General features: G+C 44.2%; 1 protein-coding gene across 3 annotated transcripts in view; it reads right to left on the minus strand.

The window, feature by feature from the left end:
• Positions 1 to 23,119, minus strand: part of RORA (RAR related orphan receptor A) — a 358,502-nt gene that overhangs the window by 70,394 nt on the left and 264,989 nt on the right. Inside the window, exon 1 of one of the 3 annotated variants that reach the window (XM_039387661.1) lies at positions 3,141 to 3,694. The exons of 1 other annotated variant lie outside the window; for it this stretch is intronic. In XM_039387661.1, the coding sequence (XP_039243595.1) occupies positions 3,141 to 3,180 (40 nt within the window). In that variant the 5' untranslated portion in view covers positions 3,181 to 3,694. Of the gene's footprint in view, positions 1 to 544; positions 758 to 3,140; positions 3,695 to 23,119 lie in introns of those variants that run through there. One more of the 3 variants, XM_039387662.1, reaches the window with a different exon arrangement.

Genomic DNA, 23,119 nt, shown 5'->3' on the forward strand with positions numbered 1-23,119 from the left:
TCTCCTCAGCCTGACACTGCCCCTCATTAAGGACTCAAACCGGCAGGCAGACAAAACTTAAGGTTTAAAAAAGAAACCAATCGCTAAGTAGCTCTAGCCTTTCCTCTTAATCCAAAGCCTCTGAAAAATGAGCAGCTGTCCGCGACGACGGCACTTCACCCCATCAGCTGCCCACAGGATGCTGCACGTTCGCCAGAGACAGACCCGTTCGCCAGAGACAGCCAGCCTGTGCGGAGCGCCTCTTCCTCCAGGCTTTGCAGACACACCGAACCGGCTCCTCCCCGCTCCGAGCCGCTCCAGCCGCGGCGATCGCGCCCCGTCCCTGCCGGGGCCGTGCGGGCACTCGGGCTCTGCCACTCCGCGACAGCCGGGCGGGCCGAGCCCCCCGTCCCTCCGAGCGCCCCCGAGCCCCCCTGGCCGCGGGGCCGAGCGGTGTCAGCGGCGCGGGGAGCGCCGAGGCCCCGGAGCCGCCGCCGGGCTGCCCCCGGCCGGGCTCGGGCTGCCCCCGCCCCGCCGCTCCCGCGGCTCCCCGGCCGGCACTCACCTTTCATCGCGGCGAGCACAACACACATCATTTGTCGGGGGCGAACGGAGCGGAGCGGAGCGCGGCGGGCGGGGAGGCGGGGAGGGGAGGCGGGACGGGCCCTCGGCGCGGAGAAGCACCGCGGCCGCCTCAGCAGCCGCCGCCGCCTGCCCGCGCGGAGCCGCGCCGCGCCGCCATCCCCCGCCGCATATGAGGCTCCATGTGACCCGCTGACACCGCGCCAGCCCCGGCCCCCCGCCCTGCTCGCAGCGCCGGCCCGCTCCGCTCCCCTCCCCGCCGGGCCCAGCGGCGGGCGGGCCGCGCCGTCACGGGGCGCGGGGGCGGCGCCGCCCCGGGCCGGGCCCGCCCTCCCCTCACACGGCAGGTGCCGAGCGGGGCCGCTCCCGCCGCCGGGACACGGACACGGAGCCGGACACGGGCCGGGACACAGACACAGACACAAACACAGACACAAACACGGGTGCCGGCAGAGGCAGCAGCGCTCCGGCAGCACCCGAGAGCTCCTCCAGCTCCGGCCCCGCTGTGCCCGCTCCGCGCCCCAACTTCCCCAACCCCGCCACCACCCCTCGGGAAGGATCTCCAAGTGTTGTTTTAGCTAAAAAATAACCCACGGCGCTGTACGCTCAATAGTCGCTGACTCGACCGAGCAGAGCGGCGTTTACGTTTTAAATCTGCCCGGTGATGGGTTCGTGTTCTCTCAGGATTTACCTGGAGCATCACACCACTGCTGGAGTTACTGCCATCTGTTCTGGAGCGTCAGATGTCACTGTACTGTCGGGTTGCGAGGTGAAGTTTTGCATTCGTGGATATGCACACATCCACACTGCAAGGGGGACAGTGCATGACAACACACACACAGACACAAAAATAATCCAACCTGCTCAAAAACCCCACACTCTGCTGAAAACTGCATTAACAAAGCCAATATTTTTTCCAATTACCATCTTAGCCACTGGAATAGAGCATCACAAAATATAAAACCACAAAAAAAAAAAAAACACCGATGCATTACAAGCTGTTTAAAAGGGGAGAGAATATAACATTTGATCTAATTTAATCAGAAGTATAAGCATTTAATGGAAATAAGACAAGGGAAAATAAATAAACACAAGCCAGAGGAACCATCTTAATGTTTGAAACAAAGCCCTATATTTAGAAAGCCTTTATGAGATGAGGACACTGAAACAATCTGTTATTAAATAGCCCCGAATGGCTAATTCTTGCCTATTTCTTTAAAGAGTTCCTAATACAGTATGATATTATTTAAATGTGATTTGATCCAGGTGTACTTACCATTTATCAGTCTAGTCCCATTAATGCAAAATACTGTTTTAAATTTTCCTTATTTGAAAAAAAATAAATTAAAAATTCCAAGAGCTAATCTGGTGCAGTAGTGTAAATTTAGCAGATACCTTTGTCATAAAACTTTTGATCTGTACTCACCATCCTCATTTACATTAAACCATTCCTACCAATAGCACATGTATAGTGAGATACTGCTCACAAAATGTACAGTGGCAGATCTGGTCCCAGATGGGTTTGTGTTTGTGAGTTTTATCCATTATGCAGCACATGTTGCAAAGTTACAATGTGCTTAGAGGACATTCTGGACCGAAGCAAATACCACTAACGGTGGTGCTCAGGGCTCTTCATAGCCTGGAAGATGCTGCTTTTACACAGGGGCCAACTGTGGAATTCAGAGGCAGCCAGAAAGCTTGGAGCAGCACGGGAGAAAAGAATGATGTCTTCATGTATTGTAATGCAGAGTTAGAGCTTTGTAAACATTTTACTCTGACACAGCAAGTAATGTCAGACCGATGGCCTGAAAAATGTCACAGTCCATTAGCACTACTTGTCTTGTCAGACATTTAACCTTAAGGTACACAACATTACGTTATTACTGATCTGTATTTGTTTCCAGTCCAAGTGAAATGCAGCTGGTAATCTGGAATGACATCTGATGTGCTAAACGGCTCCAATAATAAGGAGATGACATAGATTTTGCATTCTTACAAATGCCTTACAATGGTTGTTTCATAAAATTATGGAAGATTTGTCATCAGACATTATAAGTGAGAAGAGCATACCTAAAATAGTCTATTATTTGTTATCAATATCCCACCTAAAGCCATCTGCTGACTTTGGAATGTGTAAACACATCCATTCGCACTGGAGTTTTCTCTCTTAGTTTGACCTCATTATGAACATTCCATCCAAAATCCATTTCCTCCCCATTTACCAAACTACTGCAGTAGTGAAAGTCTCACTGAAGTTCAGACACCGTATCAGTGACAACATACAGACAATGTGCCAGTCAAATAACACTTAGCTCAGTATTACAGTACACTTGACAGGCAATTGCTCTCGCTGTTTGTGCAGCAGGGTTTCATTTGACTGATGGGAGTGCCTCCTAGTTCCCAGAAGCTGGTACTCTATCGTGCTTGTTCCTTGAGCTTTTGATAAATGCCTGTGAAACACTGCAAGCCTGCGTGCTCTTCACGGCAGTGAGAAACTAGAGCTCCGCTTGCACTGAATTCCTGTACCCACAGACCTCCCGAAGGTGTCAGAAGTCTATGTAGCAGTGGGCCAGACTCACCAGTGGGCTGCAGGCAGACCCCAGCACAGTGTGTGTTCATCCTTTGAGCCGCCGCTGCTCCAGAACACAGCAGCGAGTCCCAGGGGCACAGCCGGGCCTGGCACCGACCCCGCTGCTGCCCGTGGAAGGAGCACCACTCACGGGCACGGCCCCGTGCCTGGGGGCTCCAGACCCCACGTTCTCGGGGGCTCCAGACCCCACGTTCTCGGGGGCTCCAGACCCCACGTTCTCAGGGGCTCCAGACCCCACGTTCTCGGGGGCTCCAGACCCCACGTTCTTGGGGGCTCCAGACCCCACGTTCTCGGGGGCTCAGCACGGGGCCCTTGTGGCACGATGGAAACGTGGCTTTCTGAGCGTGGAGAGCGGCTGCATGGCCTGACCCCGGCTCTCCCCCCGGGTGGGACACCACCCAGGAACAGTGGGCAGGAGGGCACGAGGGAGCTCCTGACCCTGCACAGCGCAGCAAAACAAGTCCCAGAGGTCGCACCCTGCCCTCGATGTGCCCGTCCCCAGGCCCACCACGCCTGGGGAGCCGTGAGCACCACCGGCTGCTGTGGCACAGCCTGAGCGCAGCCACGCAGGAACTGTGAGCATTAGAGACGGTGACATGTCAACGTTAGAGACGGTGACATATCAACATTAGAGACGGTGACATATCAACATTAGAGACGGTGACATATCAACATTAGAGACGGTGGCATATCAACGTTAGAGACGGTGACATATCAACATTAGAGACGGTGACATATCAACATTAGAGACGGTGACATATCAACATTAGAGACGGTGACATATCAACGTTAGAGACGGTGACATATCAACGTTAGAGATGGTGACATATCAACATTAGAGACGGTGACATATCAACATTAGAGATGGTGACATATCAATGTTAGAGACGGTGACATATCAATGTTAGAGACAGTGACATATCAACGTTAGAGATGGTGACATATCAACATTAGAGGCGGTGACATATCAACGTTAGAGATGGTGACATATCAACGTTAGAGACGGTGACATATCAACGTTAGAGACGGTGACATATCAATGTTAGAGACGGTGACATATCAACGTTAGAGATGGTGACATATCAACATTAGAGATGGTGACATGTCAACGTTAGAGACGGTGACATATCAATGTTAGAGGCGGTAACATATCGTACAACCTTATCGGGCACTGTTGTGTGTTGCACTCATACAGAAGGTGTGCAGCTTGGCAGCCTAAACCACAAGCCTCCACAACCATTGGAGGGAAACAACTGTTTCTAGAAACCTTTTCAACCCTGCTGGGCAAAACAGAAAGGTGTTAAATTGATAACAGAGAAAGGGAAAACACCTATGGTAGCTATTAGCACTAGTAGTGCTGGAACCAGTGTTTAATTGAGTATTCTAAGCACAAAACAGAAAACACTGAAAACCTCTCCACCTCCACCTCCACCTCTTTTCAAACCTACTGAGCAAAGCAATAAATTCAGCTTCCAAGATGAACCAATAACTACTCCTAACTACTTGTTCAAGGACATCCCCAAACAGAAGTAGTTCAAATGCAACTAATTAAAGCAAGATGTTTATGTTGTTCTGACTTGGAACATAAGTGGAGAGCATTTCTGCAGACTGGTGGGTCATGTTTTGTATTCTTCCCTAAGTGAAGCTGCATGGCTAGGCTTAGTTCAGGAAGCATTTTAAAACTAAAATGTACAATTTGAATAATAAATATAGGATGTCACTACCACCCTTCTTCCCTACATAGCATAAAAGAAAAAAGGGCTCTCAAAACCAAAAAAGGTGTCATGTAGTCACCTCCTGTCTGAAGGAGGTATATCCACAAAGGGTTGTTATGAAGCTGAAGCTGTCAAACCACTATGAGGTGCAGCATTTACCCACTGCTCTATCACTGCTACAAACACAACATGCAAATCCTCTTGGCAGGGCAATGACTGCATGCTGCATTCTCCCACGGAGATGAAAACTCACTTACTGGAAAGGAAATGTGATACAAGAACATTTCAATAAATCATCCAGGGCTTCCATGTTTTCAGTTTTAGCAGAGACAGCTTCTTCACTTTGTTAAGATGACCTAGAGCTAGTTTTCCACATATGTTTTCTCTTAAAAAAAGGGCTTAGACTCAGTATAAATTCACATAATCATGCATATTTGTAATTGTTTTTCTGAAGTCTTCATACTCTTGTAGTGAAATAAGTTCTTTAAAGTGTTTAAGAAACCTTGAATTGATTCAAATAGGTAGCAGTAACACTGAGAAATGTTCAAGTGATTTTCAGTGCTTCAAACATCTACAGAAAATTCATTTATTTTCAACATTTAAAGAGCTCCTCTGAGGAGTTAAACCCTGCCCAGAGAAGGTGAAAACAGCTGCTGGTAGATGGGAAAAGGCAGGTGATACTGAAAACAAAGCCCTTCTCCAGTTGCAACCTAGCCACATGTCCTAATGCCAGGTGAAGCATTCGGCTCCCAGCTCACGTTAGGGATGGGACAAGAGTTTAAAACACACAAGAAGTTCCAAGCATCAGGAAGCTGTGCTTTTGCCTTTCTGGCTTCTTACTTAACAGTAATCACATGTGAAACCATGCAGGTGCAGCAATCACAACAGCCTTGATTACCAAATACATCCAAAACCAAATGCAGGAAAACTGCAGCTCTGGATAATCTTTAAAAACACAATTCACGATTCTGTCCACCCTGTTGGCAATCAATTTTTAAGTGGCTCCTAATTGATATGTGCAACACCCACAAAATGAAAATGATTGCTCCTTAACACATTTCCCCCTCTAGACTTAGTGGTATTTTAGTCTTCATTTATTTCTAGCCCTCCAAGTAGCACACTGTCGAAGACGAACCTAACTGAGGTTGTCCTCATTAAGTTGCCTCTTTTTCATCTATTTAAAACTGCTGCCATGCTGACCCTGCAACCAAACCATTTTGCTTCAGACAAAATTCCTTCCTCAGCTCCTGCTGAGGAGGTGAGCTTTTGTGCCACAAGGGCCTGTAGCTATACGTCTTAATCAAGGCATTTTATAAACTGCTCCACAACTCCCAATTAAGTGCATTGCTATCCCCAACTGTTGAACTGCTTGCTGTGCTCTGCCAAACAGCTGCTACAGTTCTGCACCTGGTGAAATGAAGTATGAGTTGACAAAATGTTTTGGGGTTCATCTGGATGGAAGGTAAGTCCAAAGTCATTATTATCAGCTAGGTATGCTGTAGGAAGCAAAAGATTTTAAAGGTCTAGCCAACTGGATTTACCCAGTTTCCTTCACCTGTGAAAGGATATCATATTTGCTGCTTTTCCCAATGGAAGGTAACAGCAGTACAGTAAAGGGATTAGAAAGATGAGATTATCACCAGTTAATCACCTGCCAACAACTGCAAATGGATCCATGAAAAGATTACAAAGTTATCAAGAAATAGATCGCACTAGACTTCGTAGCATCCCCCTTTTCTCTACACCTAAAAAAAGGTTATGAAGTGATTGGTGTTGCATTGCTGATCACACTGCCACTGCTGAGCCCCTGTTTGATCTCAGAGAGATTCTCATCTATACAGGTTTGAAGGATCAATCTTTCCACAGCATCCTAACATGAGTTCTGCCAGAAAGCAGGAATTGTCTGAAAGCTGCTAGAACTCCCTTTTTCATGCATAATCTTACTAGGTTATTTTTGGCCAGTGTTGCTTACCAACCACTGTATTGTTCCATATATCCCTTCCAGGAAAGGCCAATGGATGGTGTATAAACCTCCTGTTGATTGTCAGTAGCACAAAGAACAGCAAGATACTGGTTATCCTCAAAGAAGCAATTGTTAGACCCTTGTTTAAAGACCACTGCCACATAATAACTTTTTGGCACGAACAGGCTCTCTGAAGAACCCCCTTTCCCTGTGAAATGACCCAGGGAGAACCGTGCTGGCTGTAAGTGAAACACATTCAACATGCTTTGGAATCTTCAGCAGTCCTTTTGTTCCTTATCAGCTGGATGTAGGGTTCTATAGCACAGGCACAGCCCGGGTGAAGCTGCTCCATTAACAACTCAACGTCCTGCTGGTGACAGATGAGAGCAAATGCCTGCTGCAGAGATCCTGGCTGGCAGCTGCACAGGGCCTGGCCCTTCTGAAGGCCTGCTGAGAGCAGACAGAACTGTGCAAGTGCTTTGGTCCCTTTCTGAAAAATACCTCAGTAGTATTAGAAAAGTTCTTACTTCACTGAAAAGCCTACCGTTTTTAGTCAATTTTACAGGCAACAACTGAGTTTCACAAAGTATTGGGTTCGTTTCCCGAACTTTGGTGCATGCAGCCATTTGCAGAAGAATTGCAGTGCCCACAGGGATGCCCTGTTTTCATGCACTCCCACAGGAAAGGAAAAGGAGAGATAATAAAAGTGCTCCAAGCCCAGCTTGGAGCATTTGCTTCCCCCAGCAAATTTGTGACTAACGACTCCTGGCTTCAGATCCTCAGCCAGTTCCATGCCAGTTAGGGAACGGTTTTGTCCATTTCTTTAATCCTTGGGTTTCCCTTTCTGCCCTCCTTTAATCCCCAGGGGTGGCCAGGCAGGAGGGATGGCAATAGTGAGCAGTGCACGAGATGAAGTGAGAAAGGTTTCTGGCTCAGAATCTTCCTCACAAATGTGTCTGGCCAGATGCAGCACCAGGAAAGAACCTGGTGGTTTTCAGGCCTTTTCCTGAGGAACAGTTTAACAGTCAAGATGCCACGGGCATATCCCGGTGGATCCTCTGCCACTCCATGTGCCCAGGGCATTAACAGCACTTCAGCCTCTTCTCTCTCTTCTCTGCTTGCAGCACATGCTCTAACATGTTAACAAACTGAATGAACAAACTGAAAAAATAACCAAAAAAATGTAAGTGTAAGACAGCCAAAGTTGTGCCTTCTGCCCACAAATGCTGGAAACAGTGTCTAAACTAAGGGATGAGGATGCTCCATGCATGGAATTTGTGTTGCATCCACTTCCAGACTGAGCAAAAGTAACCTGAGAGAAGCTGTAAATCTATGCCAACATTTAAATTGTTTCAAGTCATACCCAGTGTCAAAACTCCCTCTTACACTACATGAGACCAACAAGCAAATTTTCCTTATTTTCAAGCATGTGATTAAAAGAGTGTGAGCATTAATGGGACAGAGAAGCTGTGCTGGGCATTCAGAGAACTAATATGGAAATTATTTTACTTTCATGGAAAATAGAAGCATCTGTCCAGTCAAGCAAACCAAGCAATGATTCTGTGTTATGAAATACTCTTTTTATAACTATTGACATTTCGTTTGGTAGTGCCACATGTCAATAGTGCTTTTATTGCTCACAGTTAAAGTACAGCTTTCAGGACAGGATTCATCTAAGTTGACATTGTCTGATCAGCAGCATATTTCCTGCTCCTGTGAGCATATACATTATTTATACAGCTTTGCACCAGAGAGTATTTGTGCTATTACCAGAAAATTTTTAAGATCTGGTACGTTTTCTACGTGTCAATGCAAAGCACAACCTTCAAACTCCACATGCTTTCTAGGACAATTAAAATCCTGTGTTAGGACTCTCTCCAGAATCAGTCTTCAAGCCATAGCTATGTGGGCTTCTCTCTGACTCCCTCTTTTCCAGCAGAGTCCTTAGCAGACAGGTGTTACACACTGTGCCTGTAGCATTTTCTCCAGTTCCTCCTCAGATTAATCCTGCTCTCCAGAACAGAGATATTGGCTTGTCTAACATATTCTCTGATCATGTACTGGTAGATCACTGGTAATTTCTTCCATTTCTTCCTTCTTGGTATTCTGACTGTAGCTGGCGAACTGGTTTTTTACAGATCAAATGCTATTATTCTACTGAAACTTTAGAGCCACTCCAGCAGCCTTCACTCCTGGTGTCCTCCCCCACAGCACCGTTACATTCTTAAAATTATCAAAGAAAATTCATTACTTCTGATGCTGTTAGAAAATAAATGGCAGGTGATTATGGCTTTTAAGGCTTCAACTTTAAAGAAAACATAAACTTGAACGATCTATTTTCAAAAGTCAATACAGCCTCAGCTAGTGTACTTCAAACAAACAAAACACTGCTTACCTACTTGGAGCAATAAATAAAGGATGATACAGTTCCTGGGCATGAAATCCATACAGATAATTCCTTTGCATAATTCTGATTATTAGACATGATAAAGTGACACTGTTGAAGGATACTAGACTTTAATAGAAGCAAAATAAGAAGATGATTCACTTACAAAGAAGATAATTATTTGAGAGCATTGTTTGACTAATAATCACCAAGTTCAGAGAACACCTGCACAGTACCATCTTTCACTTTGGAAAGGGGGGTACAGTATCTGAACAGACTAATTTGATTCCAAAGCAGAGCACATAGGGCAGATCACATTACAGAGAATGATCTACTGCTTCATATAAAATCTGGTTTTATAATCTGCATTTGTACTAATTTAACTCACGACAGTACTTTTTTTATCCTATTTAGAAAGCAAAACAGGTAAAGGATTCACAAACCTTCTTGTTTTCTGTGTTAGTAATTTAATCTGAGCTACTAGCATGTGCTTGATACGAATCATTTAAAGTCATAATTTCAAACTTATTAGCATACACCCATCTTTCAGAAAAGTGTTTCTCACAGAGGCACATCAGCTCTGATTATTTCAATTCCATTTTAAAGGATCTTTGACAGGGCTACTGAGAGGCTTGTCAAAGAACAGGGAAACATTATGACATTCTTTCCCCATATCCCTTTCCAGAGCATGAAATATGAGGGACATTTCTAATAGAATCAAGGCTAATTTAAGAACTGTTAATCTTTAAGGCTGCTCTAGCTGGGGAGGGTACCTCTAACACACAGCAGCCCTTCTTCAGAGCACTTCTCTAGTCAGGTCCTAACACATACCCCTGTTATCAAAACACAAACCTCTCAACTCCAAAACAAATGCATTGCAAGCGTGTGCTTTGCAAGCTACAATTAGCAGGGACACTTGTATTTCAATACTGCTGTTGGATTTTTTAAGTGTCCAATAATTCAATGAGGTATCTGTTGTTTTTAATGATTCTACTCATTTTCAGTTGAGGGACAAAAAGTTTCGGGTTTTTTTACTGACTTCTGAAAGTCAGTAAAAAAGTCTTTTTACTGACTTTTTTTTTTACTGCTTCCCCAAACCAGTACTTTTGCTATTTTAAGTGTCATGTATCTGCTCTCTAGCATGAAAGAGGTCTGTATTTTCAGTTCAAGTCCACCATCAGAGCTGTTACACTTCACATCTGTTCAACAAGGCCTTCACAGTGACACAATCCCCAAAAAGTTGCCTGGCAGCTCCAGGTAAGACAGAGCACATGGAGTGGGCCAGCCCACCCCCCTGCTGCTCCCATCTGAGCTGTCCTGCCCAAACCACTCACCCTTTGGGGGCAAACAGCCCAGATTTGGGGTGTTGGGGCTCTGCTCTTCTGTGGACTGTATGGAAAGGAACCAGGTGTTCTGCAATCCCTGCCACAGGTGAGGAGTTGTCAAGGGAAACAGAAGTGTGTGAGCTGGGGTATGAAACAATGAACAATGGGATACACGCCAAAGAGTCAAAAACTTGAGAAAATAATTACTCAAAGAAGTAGGAATTCAATTCATTCAGTGCAATTTGAAAGACAAAAAAGGGTGTACAGGATCAAGGTATGTTAAGTTTCTCTTATTCACCAGAATGACAGCAGCAAGAACCACCTCTCCAGTTCACTGATCAAAGATGAAGTGACAGACTGTCCACTGCTGAGGAACAGCCAGCTGAGGGATGGAAATGGGCTCCTGTGCAGGTGACTAAATGGCTCCAATGTGCTGAATGAACAGGTGACATCATTTTTCAACAAATCAGAGATGAATGGAAGCTGGATCACTTCTAACAGAAGAACTGAAGAAAACTTCAAAAGGAGGTGAAGAAGAACTGTAGTTCAGAGCACTGCTAAAGATAGTTAATGCAACACAAAATGAACAAAAATGATTATCAAATAGGAGGGGAACTACCAGTGGGACATAGCTAAGGTATGGCAGTCTGCCTCAATGTGGAAAATGGAAAGGACTCAGGTTATTCTTACCCAGAAAATCATCATCATTTTTTCTTCACAACCTTCTGCTTAATAATCTTGGAAAATCAGACAGAATAATCTCGGAAAATCAGACAGAAAAGGTGCATGGTAAAAACCAAAGGGTATTCTGATAGAGCAATTACTTAAGGATTACAGTTTCCTGTAACATGTTTCCAAAGCACTAGACAACTCTTTCTGAGCCTCGGTTTTGATGGAATGAGAAAATACAGTATTCCCTGTGACAGCTTCTTGACTCTCCTCAGTATCTGTGATGCATCTGCTGTATTTCCATTCACTGCTGAAGTGAAAAAGAGATAAGTAGCAAACGGGAGCTGGTGCTGACAGAACCTGAAAGCTCTGACTCGAAATCCAGTGTGCTACAGGAATGGTCACCAAGGCCCAGCGCAGAGGAGACAGGAATAGCAAGGAAGTTGCCTTCCCAGCTAGGAATGTGCCAGTGCCTGTGGTAAAGAGTGCAGACACGCTAGAGATTCAATGCAAGGGTCCCCAAACCTTGCTGGCAGGACCAGCCTGTTAAGTGATGGTGACTGTATTTGATTCTGGAACTGGGAATTTTTCCACAATACAAGGAGGGAAAGACTGAGGTGACTCTGGGTCCTCAATACTTTTGCATACTTACACAGCCAAGGGCTTGAAGTCCCCTCAGAAAAGGAGAGATTACACACAAAGTAGCCTCTAGAGACTCCTGAAGATCTCTGAGGGCGATGGTCAAGGGAAGGAAGGAGGAACCACTGCTGGAGCCCCAGTGCCTCGTGTTCCTCAGGGCTCCAGGTCACTTTGTTCAGGAGGCAGGATGAGCCTCAACCAGCCTCCAAGGGGAGCCCCACGGGCCCTCCCAACCCACAGGAAGCTTTCAGCTGTGCACTGACCTGGTGCAGGAAAAACACACCATTTCAAAGCCCTAAACATTCTACTTCTTTCTCCCCAATTTTGTGTTCTCCTTTGCTTCATCTGTATAAATCAGTCTGGCCATACAGCACTCAGAGCTACACAGTGGCATTTATTCTGTGTTAGACTTTTCCATGGAAGGCTGGCACTCTGCAAAGAGCAGGATGTGTAGTTCCATAAGGGGAAATGAGTGCATTATTTTCGCCTTCACAAACTCTAGCCCTTCCTCTTTGGTTGTCTAGTGATCCCAAACTGAAAACATGCCAAGACATTGCAATATAAATGCTTCATTGGTTTTGTCAACCAAATAAGTAAACAAATGTTTTCAAGCAATCATTATGTTCAAATTAAGCCTGCAAAACATTTAGCAGTATTAAGAAGGAAGAAAAAATATACTGAATTTTTATATGATGAAATTGAAAGGAAAAATTTGTATTAAAAAAAAAGACTGAATTCCCTGATGCAAAAACTAAATCTCACATCTGTCCCCAAAAATCTGTGAAGGCTCAGTGGTCTACCTGGATGAAAGAGGCAGCAGCTGGGGTTCACATGGGGGTTGCAGCCAGCACAGTAACAGTAGGCAGGTCTGCCATTTTCCTGAGTGAAAAAGATGTTATCTCTGTCAGGAGAGAGTCACAATATGTTTCTTACTGCTGCACCAAAACCTCAGATCTGATATAACTTCAGAGGTGTATCACGAATACCTCGTGAGCGTTGAGGAGCACACAGCAAGGGCAAAACCCACCGTGTTTATAGAGGTCTTAGGTGGATACTTTAGGTGGTTCATTACACATATTTCTCCTTTAAAGGTTCAAATATTTGTTTTCACTACTTGCAGTGCAGATTCAAGTTATTTCCCACCCAGCCATCGAGCTGCTTTTCATTTTGATTTTCTCATGAAAATAGAAGGACAGCCTAAGGAAGCACCAGCTTGGCATTAGTTGGTTCTACCAATACTCTGGTAGTGTTTTAGTTTGTAATTATTTCATGTACCACGATACTGAGAAGGATACAATCATCCAAAATTGTGAAATAATGTTCTGTAACATTTCATATGCTTGCTGCTGGAGATGGGATGGATTACTGATGTGATCCAAAATCCAGCAAAAACAGAAAAACAAACTGAAAAGACACTGGTAGCATGAACAGCAGAATGTCTGTACACTTCTCCCTCTGCTGAGAGAGGTGAGAAATGTCCCTAGAAATAGGCCTGGTTGTCTTCCCAACTGATGGAGATAAGGGAATCAATAGGGCAGGACTGGCAAAGGCAGCAGGACGAGCACTGATGGTGCACAGAGGGTTTGCCAGCACGGGGATTAGGGACACAGCACCACTGCAGTGCCTTGGGGCTCCCAGCACTGCTGGAAAAACCCAAGCCAAACACAACTAGGTCACATTTGAAAGCAGCATCTTGCCTCTTTAAAGGATATTATTAGTTTACTTCCAGGTTATTATTTTTTTCCCTGATCACTAAGACCAATCAATATTAGTATGAATGTTGTTACTCCTTTATGGCAGTTCTGGGTTTAATTGAAAGAGGCAAGACAGAGAATGCAAAAGCTTCCTGTCACATCATTCTAGGAAGTTTGGAAAACACTAGTTTTTTGAACAGTAAATGCTGCCCAATCCTTTCTACAGATTTTTAGGCTGCCTGGCTAAATGTGGATTCTCATTTGCTGTTTCAGCATATTTTGTTCAAATATAAGTATGATAAAATAGTTTAAGGACTAAGACTTGAGATCAGAAACTCAGCAATGGAGCTTATAGATGTGTTTCATGAGGTGTCAGATGGCCTGTAATGGAACATTTGGAGTAGAATTCAAATAGACCTGAGGTTGTAAGAGTTATTCAACAGTGAGTTAATGAGAGCACTCCTTTATGAAATGAAGAACTACGGAGTACTTTTGTTGAACCATAGGTCTTTTGAAAAGCATTTACTATGGAAACCAAATTCTATGAAAAGATCCAGAATATGAGGGAAACCACAGGTATGGCATCTGAACCAGCTTTCTGACCAGGGAAACAAGAATTTTAAAGCCTGGTGGTAGGGGGTGATTGGATAGGAAGATAAAAAATCCCTGTTTAACAAAAGCAATGTTGAAGCTTGCAGGTTTTAGTGATAAAGAGCAAGCTGTTGTACTCCTCCTCTATACATATTTCCCTGGCTTGAGAGTATTTCATTATAGCAGATTTTTAAAAAGATTTAGCCGTTTAGATTTTTTCACTCATCATAGGCAATTGTAAGCTCTACTGGTCATTTGCCCAGCTGACCTCCCTATAGAGAAGTGCTGGGAATAAGATTATAGACTAAAAAAAATCAGGTCCACACAGGAGTAGCTGGATCAGCCACTGGATGGGGAAAGTAGAAACTCTGCTGTGAAGTGGTACCTGGTGCAAGCTCAGGAAACGAGCACAAAGCAAGAGCCTTTCACCTCTGAGAAACCAAAACGTTCAGATTAAACTGCCATGGGCTATAATGTAATATAATATTTCCAATCCATCAGAATATGGATAAATGGGCTCTCAGCAGAGTAAGCACTCTGCTCCTCAGCCACCACCACTGTGCATGCAGCTGGAATGTGTTTCCATGAGCACACCTGGAAGGTGTTCATTGTTCATCTCCTTCACTCTCTGTACCTGCAAAAACAGCCCCACGCAAAAGGCTCAGTGGTTACAAGGTTACAAAGGTGCACCACCCCTGAGTGCAGTGTTAAAACAGGCATTTAATGAAGAAGGGGGAGGAAAAAAAGAGCCCACAGAAGAAAAACAATCCAGTGGGTTTGCACATCGGAACAAGGAAATCTCTGCTGCTTTGCAACTTCTTTTTAACCAGGTGAACTGAAAATGTGCTGAGCTACACATTTCAATATTATATGCCCACACCCAAAGGATGCACAGGGAGTGGAGAGGAACAGAACTACATGTTCCTTCTTCAAATTGCACCTATTATCTAATACACCAGTAGAAACATTTCCCACAACAATAATATGCATATGCCTCATGAGCTGTTTATTTGGCAACCTTGATGTATACTTCATTAAAGCATTAATTGGCATATCTCCCTTCTAGCTTATTGCAATCATTTAGGCAAAAAACCCCCATCTTTTGTCTTCATTGTAACCAATGCAAAAAGGAAGCATGGACTGTCATTTTCTTGATGGATTTCTGTAGCTTTAGAACCACAGGCTGTTTATATGGATGACACATAAAGGCTGAAGTGTTTGTCCTGCATTACAATACTTTCAGTGAAGACATCTGGGTTCTATTCTACCAGGAACATCAATCGAGCTGCCAGCTAATTCAAATGAAGAAAGTTATCATTGAGAAAAGTCAAAGAGGAGGCAGAACTGGATGTAACTAGATCACAGACTGTGTTTAAAAAGTTTAAAAAACTGTTCAGAACTACTTTCAAATTGAATCAATTACATGTGAAAATCAGGCAAGCACTGATTTTTGCCTCGTCAAAGCGTTGTCAGAGAAAATAATGGCTCCTTCAGTAACATCAGTAATTCCTTTCCACCTTCACCAGGCCAGGAGAAGGTAAATGGTGCCTTTCAGAGGCTGTTTTGTCCCCGGTGTTTCTGCAGCCCAGGCCTGCAATCTGTGCTTGCAGTTCCAAACCCACTTCCTCGTGCACAGGATTTGCAGGAGGCTCCGTTGTGCCCTGGGAAGCAGGGATTTGGGATTACACCTGAAACAAGCTGCAGCACAGGCCTACAGCTCTGGGGGGACAGTCCCTTCCCTGACACCCCAGAGGAGAACTCTCCAACACATCTGGCAAACAGCACCCATAATTCTGTCCTAGTTTTACTGCTCTAACAAACAACTGCCCAAAGCACTTAGGGGCAAACTTTTGAAAAGAGCCATGCCGGGGGAGCACTTAAAGAATTATGTTAAAAAAAATATTCCATTCAGCTGGCAGCTTAAGCAGGGAGTGAGGCACAAAATATATTTCAACACACAAAAAAGCTGGTAGGGACATTCATGTATTTATCTCTTGTGGCTTCCCTTTGGGTCAGAAATGCCCACAGTGCCAAGCACGTGGCACATCAATGATCACCCTCCCTTATTTATAATTCCCATATGCCAAACAACTGTGACAGAAGGCTCCCCATAAACTCCGTCACTTCCCATTTATAAATAATCCACAATTTGCTGAAATGATTCCACAAATAGTAAAGCTGCACATCTGCAGCAACACAAGAAAATGGGCAAATCTGCATTACTGGCAGTTTTTTAAAATACCTATAGGCAGTTAGCACTTAGTCTATGGCTACATTTAGTGCAGCTCGCATGAGCCAATCTGTGCATATTTACTGGGTGTAATGTTACTATATTTACATTACTAGTGTATCCAAATATATTTTTGGGAGGGTAAAAAACTGAGGGAGTGGTGGGTGAGTCAGGATCCCACATATTAGATTTCCATTTGGAATAGGTTTCCCAAGGCATCTAATTTCACTTGCAGCACTGTATGTCTGGGATTTCTCAATGTCTAATTGATGGAAAATATTATGTCTGTGTTTTTATCCAATTCCTAAAAGGCATTCCCTTTATATGGGTATAAGTACTTTAGCTGGGTATGCCAGCAGACTTTTTGGTATTGCCATACCAAAGAAAAGCATGCTGGATTTTCCATAATGGGCATAAATTCCTGAAGCTGCTGGGTCTTGGCTTTTTTAACTAACAACAGTATGTCCAGCAGGATACTGCTAGGAGTCACAAAGTATTTGGAACATCAAATATTTGAATTTAATCTCCTAAAGATCAATATGGATCAAAAGAAATTCTTGGGTTAAGAGTGAGTCTTGCAGGAAAGAGAAAAAATAACAGGAAAACTATTGCCAACTTTGACACGATAAGGAGGAGTGAGAAATATCTACAAAGAAGCCTCATTTGTTAACACTGAGTCCTGTGGTGGGTTAATACATCAGAAAGAAGCATTTTGCTAGGAGAAGAAATAGAAGAAGGTATTTTTAATTTCACTTTACAAGGATCACATTTGCTCCTGATTTATCTTCTTCATAATTGCACTTCCCAGCAGGAGTTACTTTGCCTCTGAACCATCAGACTGGAATCCCATTCTGCAGACGTACAATTAGAAGCCCAGGGATGGGCACCTGCTTCATTATCATTTTCTTTCCAACTAAGACCAGCAGAATGGACCCAAGGGAGATAAATTACTCTGTAGAACTAGAATTCCTCTGGTCTGCAAAAAGGATCACTTTGTCTGGACCCAGATCACAAAAAGGATCACTGAGGAAAACAGCTGGTGAATTTAAAGAAGGTGAAAAACCAAGGCCCATCCACACTACAACAGCTCAAAGAACACTTCAGCCACAGGGTCCCAACTGCTCTTCAGTTCCTGAGTGGCAACAAACAGTCATAAATTACAGATCAAAACCCCAAAAAACTCAGTGCATAAGTGGGGAAAAAAATGAAGTTATGATTTCTAAAAACAAAGTTGTTGATTCTGGCTTTGTATTCACATTGCTTCGGGAATGTATAATTTGAATGCTGAGACTGTTGGGAGCTTGTGAGCAATGTTAAAATAAATATGGTTTACAGACATTGTTTGTAAGCTGACAATTCAGACACACTTATTTGCAAGCTGAGGACAGTGCTGATCACATGAAGACAAAGGTATGAGATCCTGCCATCTCTACAAATAGCTCCTATTGACTGAGCACATAATGGCAGGACAGACTCTCCCTATTTTCAGTATTTATCACATTGAAAGCTCTGAAGAATTACTGCTCAGGGAAATTCAGGATTCATTAACAAACCGAGTCCAAACATCTGTATTACAGGAAAGAAGAACTATATGAAACTGCCATCTCCCACTTGCTGTACAGTATAGACAAAATTCAATTAAACCCATGTAAACAAAGTTTCAAACACAAGAACAAAACCGATGGTGCTTTGCCACGAAAAGAACAGCCCCTCTGGGAAAAGATGGAATCAATATACTTAACCTTTGCATTCCAGAGCACTGCCAAATCATCTCGCTCTGGCAAGGACTCCCGTGTAAACAATCATCAATTAAATTAAAAATCTGGGAGAGAAATCTACTTAAATTCCCTCTGGGAACGACTCTTGTGGCTATAAATCAAACACCAATGGAGGATAAGATCGTAATAACAGTTCCTACACATCCAAGGCCTGTAACCTCCAACCAGCTCAGTCTGTGCAGACCTTAAAAGCCAGTATCATGTATGAACAGTCATAGCTCTAAACGTGCTTATACACATTATACAAGTACCTTTGGCTCACTTATCAGCAAGGTTTCAGCTGGAACGTGAAGAGAACAGTCAAAGACACCGACACAGAGTTTGAGAGGCCTGTGATTGTCACGCTGGGTGTGTGGCTTGTCCCTTTCAATGACAGACAACAAGGGGAGGTACACACAGGTGCACCTGCACACCAGGGACCAAGTCCAGCTAAGAGTCAGCAAATGAGAGATGAAGATGATAACTTTTCAAACCCTTTGAGTGCCACGATGTACGTGAAATTCCATCTGAACACAATTACACAGGTCTGCTACCCAAAACTAGGATACAGATATTTCAACACTGAATGATGCCATTCAGATAGACCTGTAGTTTTAGTTCAAAAAGCAGATGACTGAAACCCACTCAATGGTTTCAGCTGACTGGGAGACCAGCACAGCAGAAGAGAACACTTTGCTCTGGTACATCCACAGTTCCACATTCCACTTATCAAAACTTGCCTTAGTCTCACAGCAGTTGGTGGAAGTCATCTCAGAGATGTGAGTAAGCTGCAAATGGAAGAATGGACCTGATCTGAGGAGTTTCTCCTTTAAGCTGTTAATGACTTTGTCATCCACCATGAAAACTAATCAATATGGTAGGGAGAGAAAGGGGATGACAAGGTTGCTTCTGCATGAAGTTGGGTAGTTCTACATTCTAATTGTCTCAGTCTTTACATTTACATCTTTCTAAATGTGGTTCTTCTAAAGAACTAGTCATTATGATCTGAAGGTTTTATGAAAAAGTTGCCCTTCTTATCTGTCCTGTCAGCCCTGGGACAGAGCAGCACAGCTGGCAGAAAGCATCCTTTGGGCAGCTGGATCAAGAGCGACAGCAAACCCTCCCAGGTGCTGCAGTGTTGTAACCAGTCTGAGGGACAAGATTACAGGAGGCTGCCTGTCAGCCCTCCAGAAACATTGGCCTTGTAAGGGTGTGTCACCAAACCTTCTGCTCTGTCCCCTGTGCAGCTGTCAGACTGCTGCAGATCGTGGTTTCTCCACAGCAGAAGGGCAACAGCCATTCCCTCCTCTTTGCTTTAGCAGCAGCCTTGGGAGTGCACCCAGGCAACTTGGAGCAGCTCTGGCAAGTTAAGATACCTTTATTTCCACTGAGAAACTCCAGGTATCCATTAATTTCCAAGTGCCTCATGTCTCCCAGGTAGCACAGGCCTGGATAATACACTCCACAGGAGACCAGATTTCCTGTGAGGAGGCCTTTAATAGCTGATCATCACTGTAGGCTGTACTTGGATCTTTACAGAGCAGTTATGTGTCCTGAAACATTTAATCTGGCAAAGCTGATTTCTGGTGGAGATTTGAAACACAGGTTCTAAAGGTCATCTTAAAATATATCAGCAGAGGGCCTGGGAAGGAAGGGGGTTAGAGCTCAAAAGCAGGAGAGCAAGTTTTCCCCATTCAGGGAGTTCTTGTATAACATCTCTTGATTTGGCTCCCTGTCTTCCTGGGACAAGGTCTGAGAGATCATGAGTCAGGAGAGCACCAGGAAAGATGCATGCTTTTCCAAGATCCTTACTGAGATAAAGTCAACTCCCATTCTAAAGGATGCTGTGCAAGAAAAAAGGCCTCTAGTTCTGGATGAACAAGGGCCATGAGCACTGTGGAGGTGCAGCCTTTGACAAGTTCCTGTGTTTTGAGGGTTTGGGTGTTACACCACTTCTCCACATTTCCCTGGACTACTACAGAAAAGATAACGCTTTACATTAAGCTCTTCCCCTCCAAGCATGCTCTGAATAGAACATAGAGGGCTGTTTCCTCCCTGGCCCATCACCCATGTGGTGAGCTCTTGGCACACACAGTCAGCCCGTTTACTCCAGGAAAATGTACACCCTCCTGTGCAAACACAGCCATGGCAGGTTCTTCAATTATCATGTCTCAGCCTCTCACTGGAAACCCTTAAGAAACCACAATTTATTCTGGCACTGTTGCTTTGCTACTTCCATTTTACAGCTAGTGGACATGAGACAACTGGAATTAGATATGCCCTTGCCCAAGTCAGAGGAAAGCTTGTGGCCAAATATGTTCTCATTAGCTCTCTGGCAGAGACACTGGAACCACTGCTGGCCCGTACGTGCCTGCACTAGCAAACGGTGTGCCTAATGTTCCTACCACAGAGCTGGCTGGAAGCTGTTCTGGCCATGGGCTCTGCCATTTCGAGTATTAAACATGCCTTTGACAGGTTTAGGTGGAAATTTTCAAAACAGTCTCAGGAAGACACGCTCAGATCATCACGGAATTCAGTGGAGTTCAGCTTCTGAAATTCTACCTCAGGTTTTGTTCCAGTTCAAACAGGACATTATAAAAAGCCAAGTCGTGTTTGGAATATCAGAAACCACATTACTAAACTAAACTTTGCCATTTCTAGGCGATTAATACTTTGCTTAACAAGTCAGAGACCCTCAGACTCCATTTTCTTTCTGTGCGTGTCAGCCAGCTTAAAAAAACCACACAGATGAGAAAGAATGTATTGCCTGGCTCTCTGTTCATCTTCAACAGCTCCTGTCAGTGGGTCATTCCCCTCTGCTGCCCTGACTTCACACAACACCAGTCCCACCAGGAGCTGGTGCTGCCTCAGAAAACAGAGATGCACTGCAGCTGCCACTGCAGCTCTGGAGAGGACAGGAGATACTGATCTGTGTTATACACTGATCCTCTTCAGATGGACAGCAGTGTGACTCACCTTTGTGTGTGTGGGGGGGTCATTAAACCTCACGGGCACAGCCTCCCATTCCTGAGGGACACAGTGAAACTGGGCTCCAAAGTGCTGCTGTCCAACACGGAGGGAAAGGCCTGCAGTGGTGGGGCCAGGACAGTTCTTAGTATCACATAAACTGATGTAGCAAGAATCAGTCCTGTCTTCTCCTCCAAAGGTTGGATTTGATACAGTTTTGTTAAGGAAGAAAGGGATAAGTCTCACAGAGAGCTGATAAAACCAGGCACTGCAAGGCAGTGATTATCCTGCCTGCAGAATTAGCCTCTCTTGGGAAGGTGCACAATAGCACATAAGAAAGTAAATAGGTTTAGGATGGGTCTGAGAGAGAGGGAAGATCCTCTTTGGCTTGAATCTCCACTGAAGAAACCTCTCCTCCCTTTGTAACCATCTTCCTCTTGTCACTTAACAAGTAGAAAAACTGATTGAGGAAGAGCAGTGACAATGTGGGAGCAATCTGAGGAGGAGGCAAGGGTGGCATTCAGACAAACCACAAGTTCTCAAGTGCATTATCTTCTCACCAAATGAAGTCTTCTTACCCACCTGTGCATTGTTCTCATCCAGCTGCCCTACTTCTGTTTATTATGTAGCATTCATTAACTGGTGCTAGGGATAGCAATTGAGAGTGAGTAATTATCTCCCTAGCAGAAAGAATAAGGGTCAGATCCTTAAAGGTGACTGCTGGAGGTTTAAAAAAAATAGAAATAAAAAAACCAATCAGGCCTATTTTGTCCCTTGGTGGTGCATAAAGAAAGCCTGGATTTAAAGAAGGAGATGTATTTTATTTTTACTCTAAAAACGTTGCATTATCAAAGCAGATTTTGAAGGGACACTCACAGATCTCAGAGGCTCTGTGCTGTCAGTTCTCCTTTCCAGGTGGATAAATACAGCATGGCCACTCTGTGTGCTCTTCATTCAGAAGGTCAGTTCAGGGATCAGTGGTAAATCAGCTTTCAGATATGTTTCACTAAAACTTAAGCACCTGTTCTCACACATCCAGGTAACATGATTTAAAGCAGCAGTAGAGCTGTGGCAGCACAGCATTTACCAGCCATCCAAGGGCACAAGTAAGGCCACTGGAGGATTATTAATCTGGTTTTTGGAGATACCAAGCTCATAATGTTGTGGGGTAGCTGCTGTTGTTACCTATGCCAGTTGTTCTTTAAAATAATACAAACTTTCTAAGCCCATGATACAATCTTGGCCAAAAATACTGCAATTTTTACACTTTAGTATTCCCCAGGTCTCCCCAGAATGCCACAGTTGCAGTGGTGAATCCTAAGGGCCCACCTTAGTCCACCACTAACAACCCCAATTCAGAAAGTCTTCAACAACTTCACAAAGGTCTCCTTTGCAGCAGTGAATGTTTCAGATACTTGATGTTTTTCCTCATCACAAACCATAGACTTCCCCCACGACTGCTTCCTAAATACCAACCTGCTGCTTTTGGCAGTGCCAGGGCCTGGCCTCCTGCATGGAAAATACTTTTCTTAGTAATAAATACTACTGTGGTCTTCCATATAAACAACAGTGTAAAAGGCTTTCTATTGAGAAAGGAAGGAAAGAGAGGCTGTCCAAAGTAATTGTTATGTTTCATCAGTAAGGACAAGCCTCGATTTCACAACAGGGACGGATGGGGGGAAAGGATCACTTTTATTAAGTATCTGATAAAGTTCTATAGCAAGGGAAAGAAAAACAAATTTGAAAAGTGTAGGCAATACAGTAGAAAGACATATTCTGACTGGAAATTGTTAGCATTAACACAATAAAATATGTTCAGCAGCAGCATCAATCAACATTACTTGTTCCCTCCTGAAGCAGTCTGAATTAAAGCTCTGTCTGAAAGCAGGACATTTGTAAGAGCCTGGATACCTCCACAACAAAAAGTTGCTAACAGAAAGCAAAGCAGTTGAACTGAAGTGTCAGCAGGGGCTACTTTGTCCCACAGAAACTTCAGTGAGCTGACAGTGCCAAAGGTTTCCCTATCTGCAGA

The sequence above is a fragment of the Pipra filicauda genome, unplaced genomic scaffold (assembly GCF_003945595.2).
Source record: "Pipra filicauda isolate LSUMZ 115617 unplaced genomic scaffold, ASM394559v2 scaffold57_size4234018_pilon, whole genome shotgun sequence".
Taxonomy (NCBI): domain Eukaryota; kingdom Metazoa; phylum Chordata; class Aves; order Passeriformes; family Pipridae; genus Pipra; species Pipra filicauda.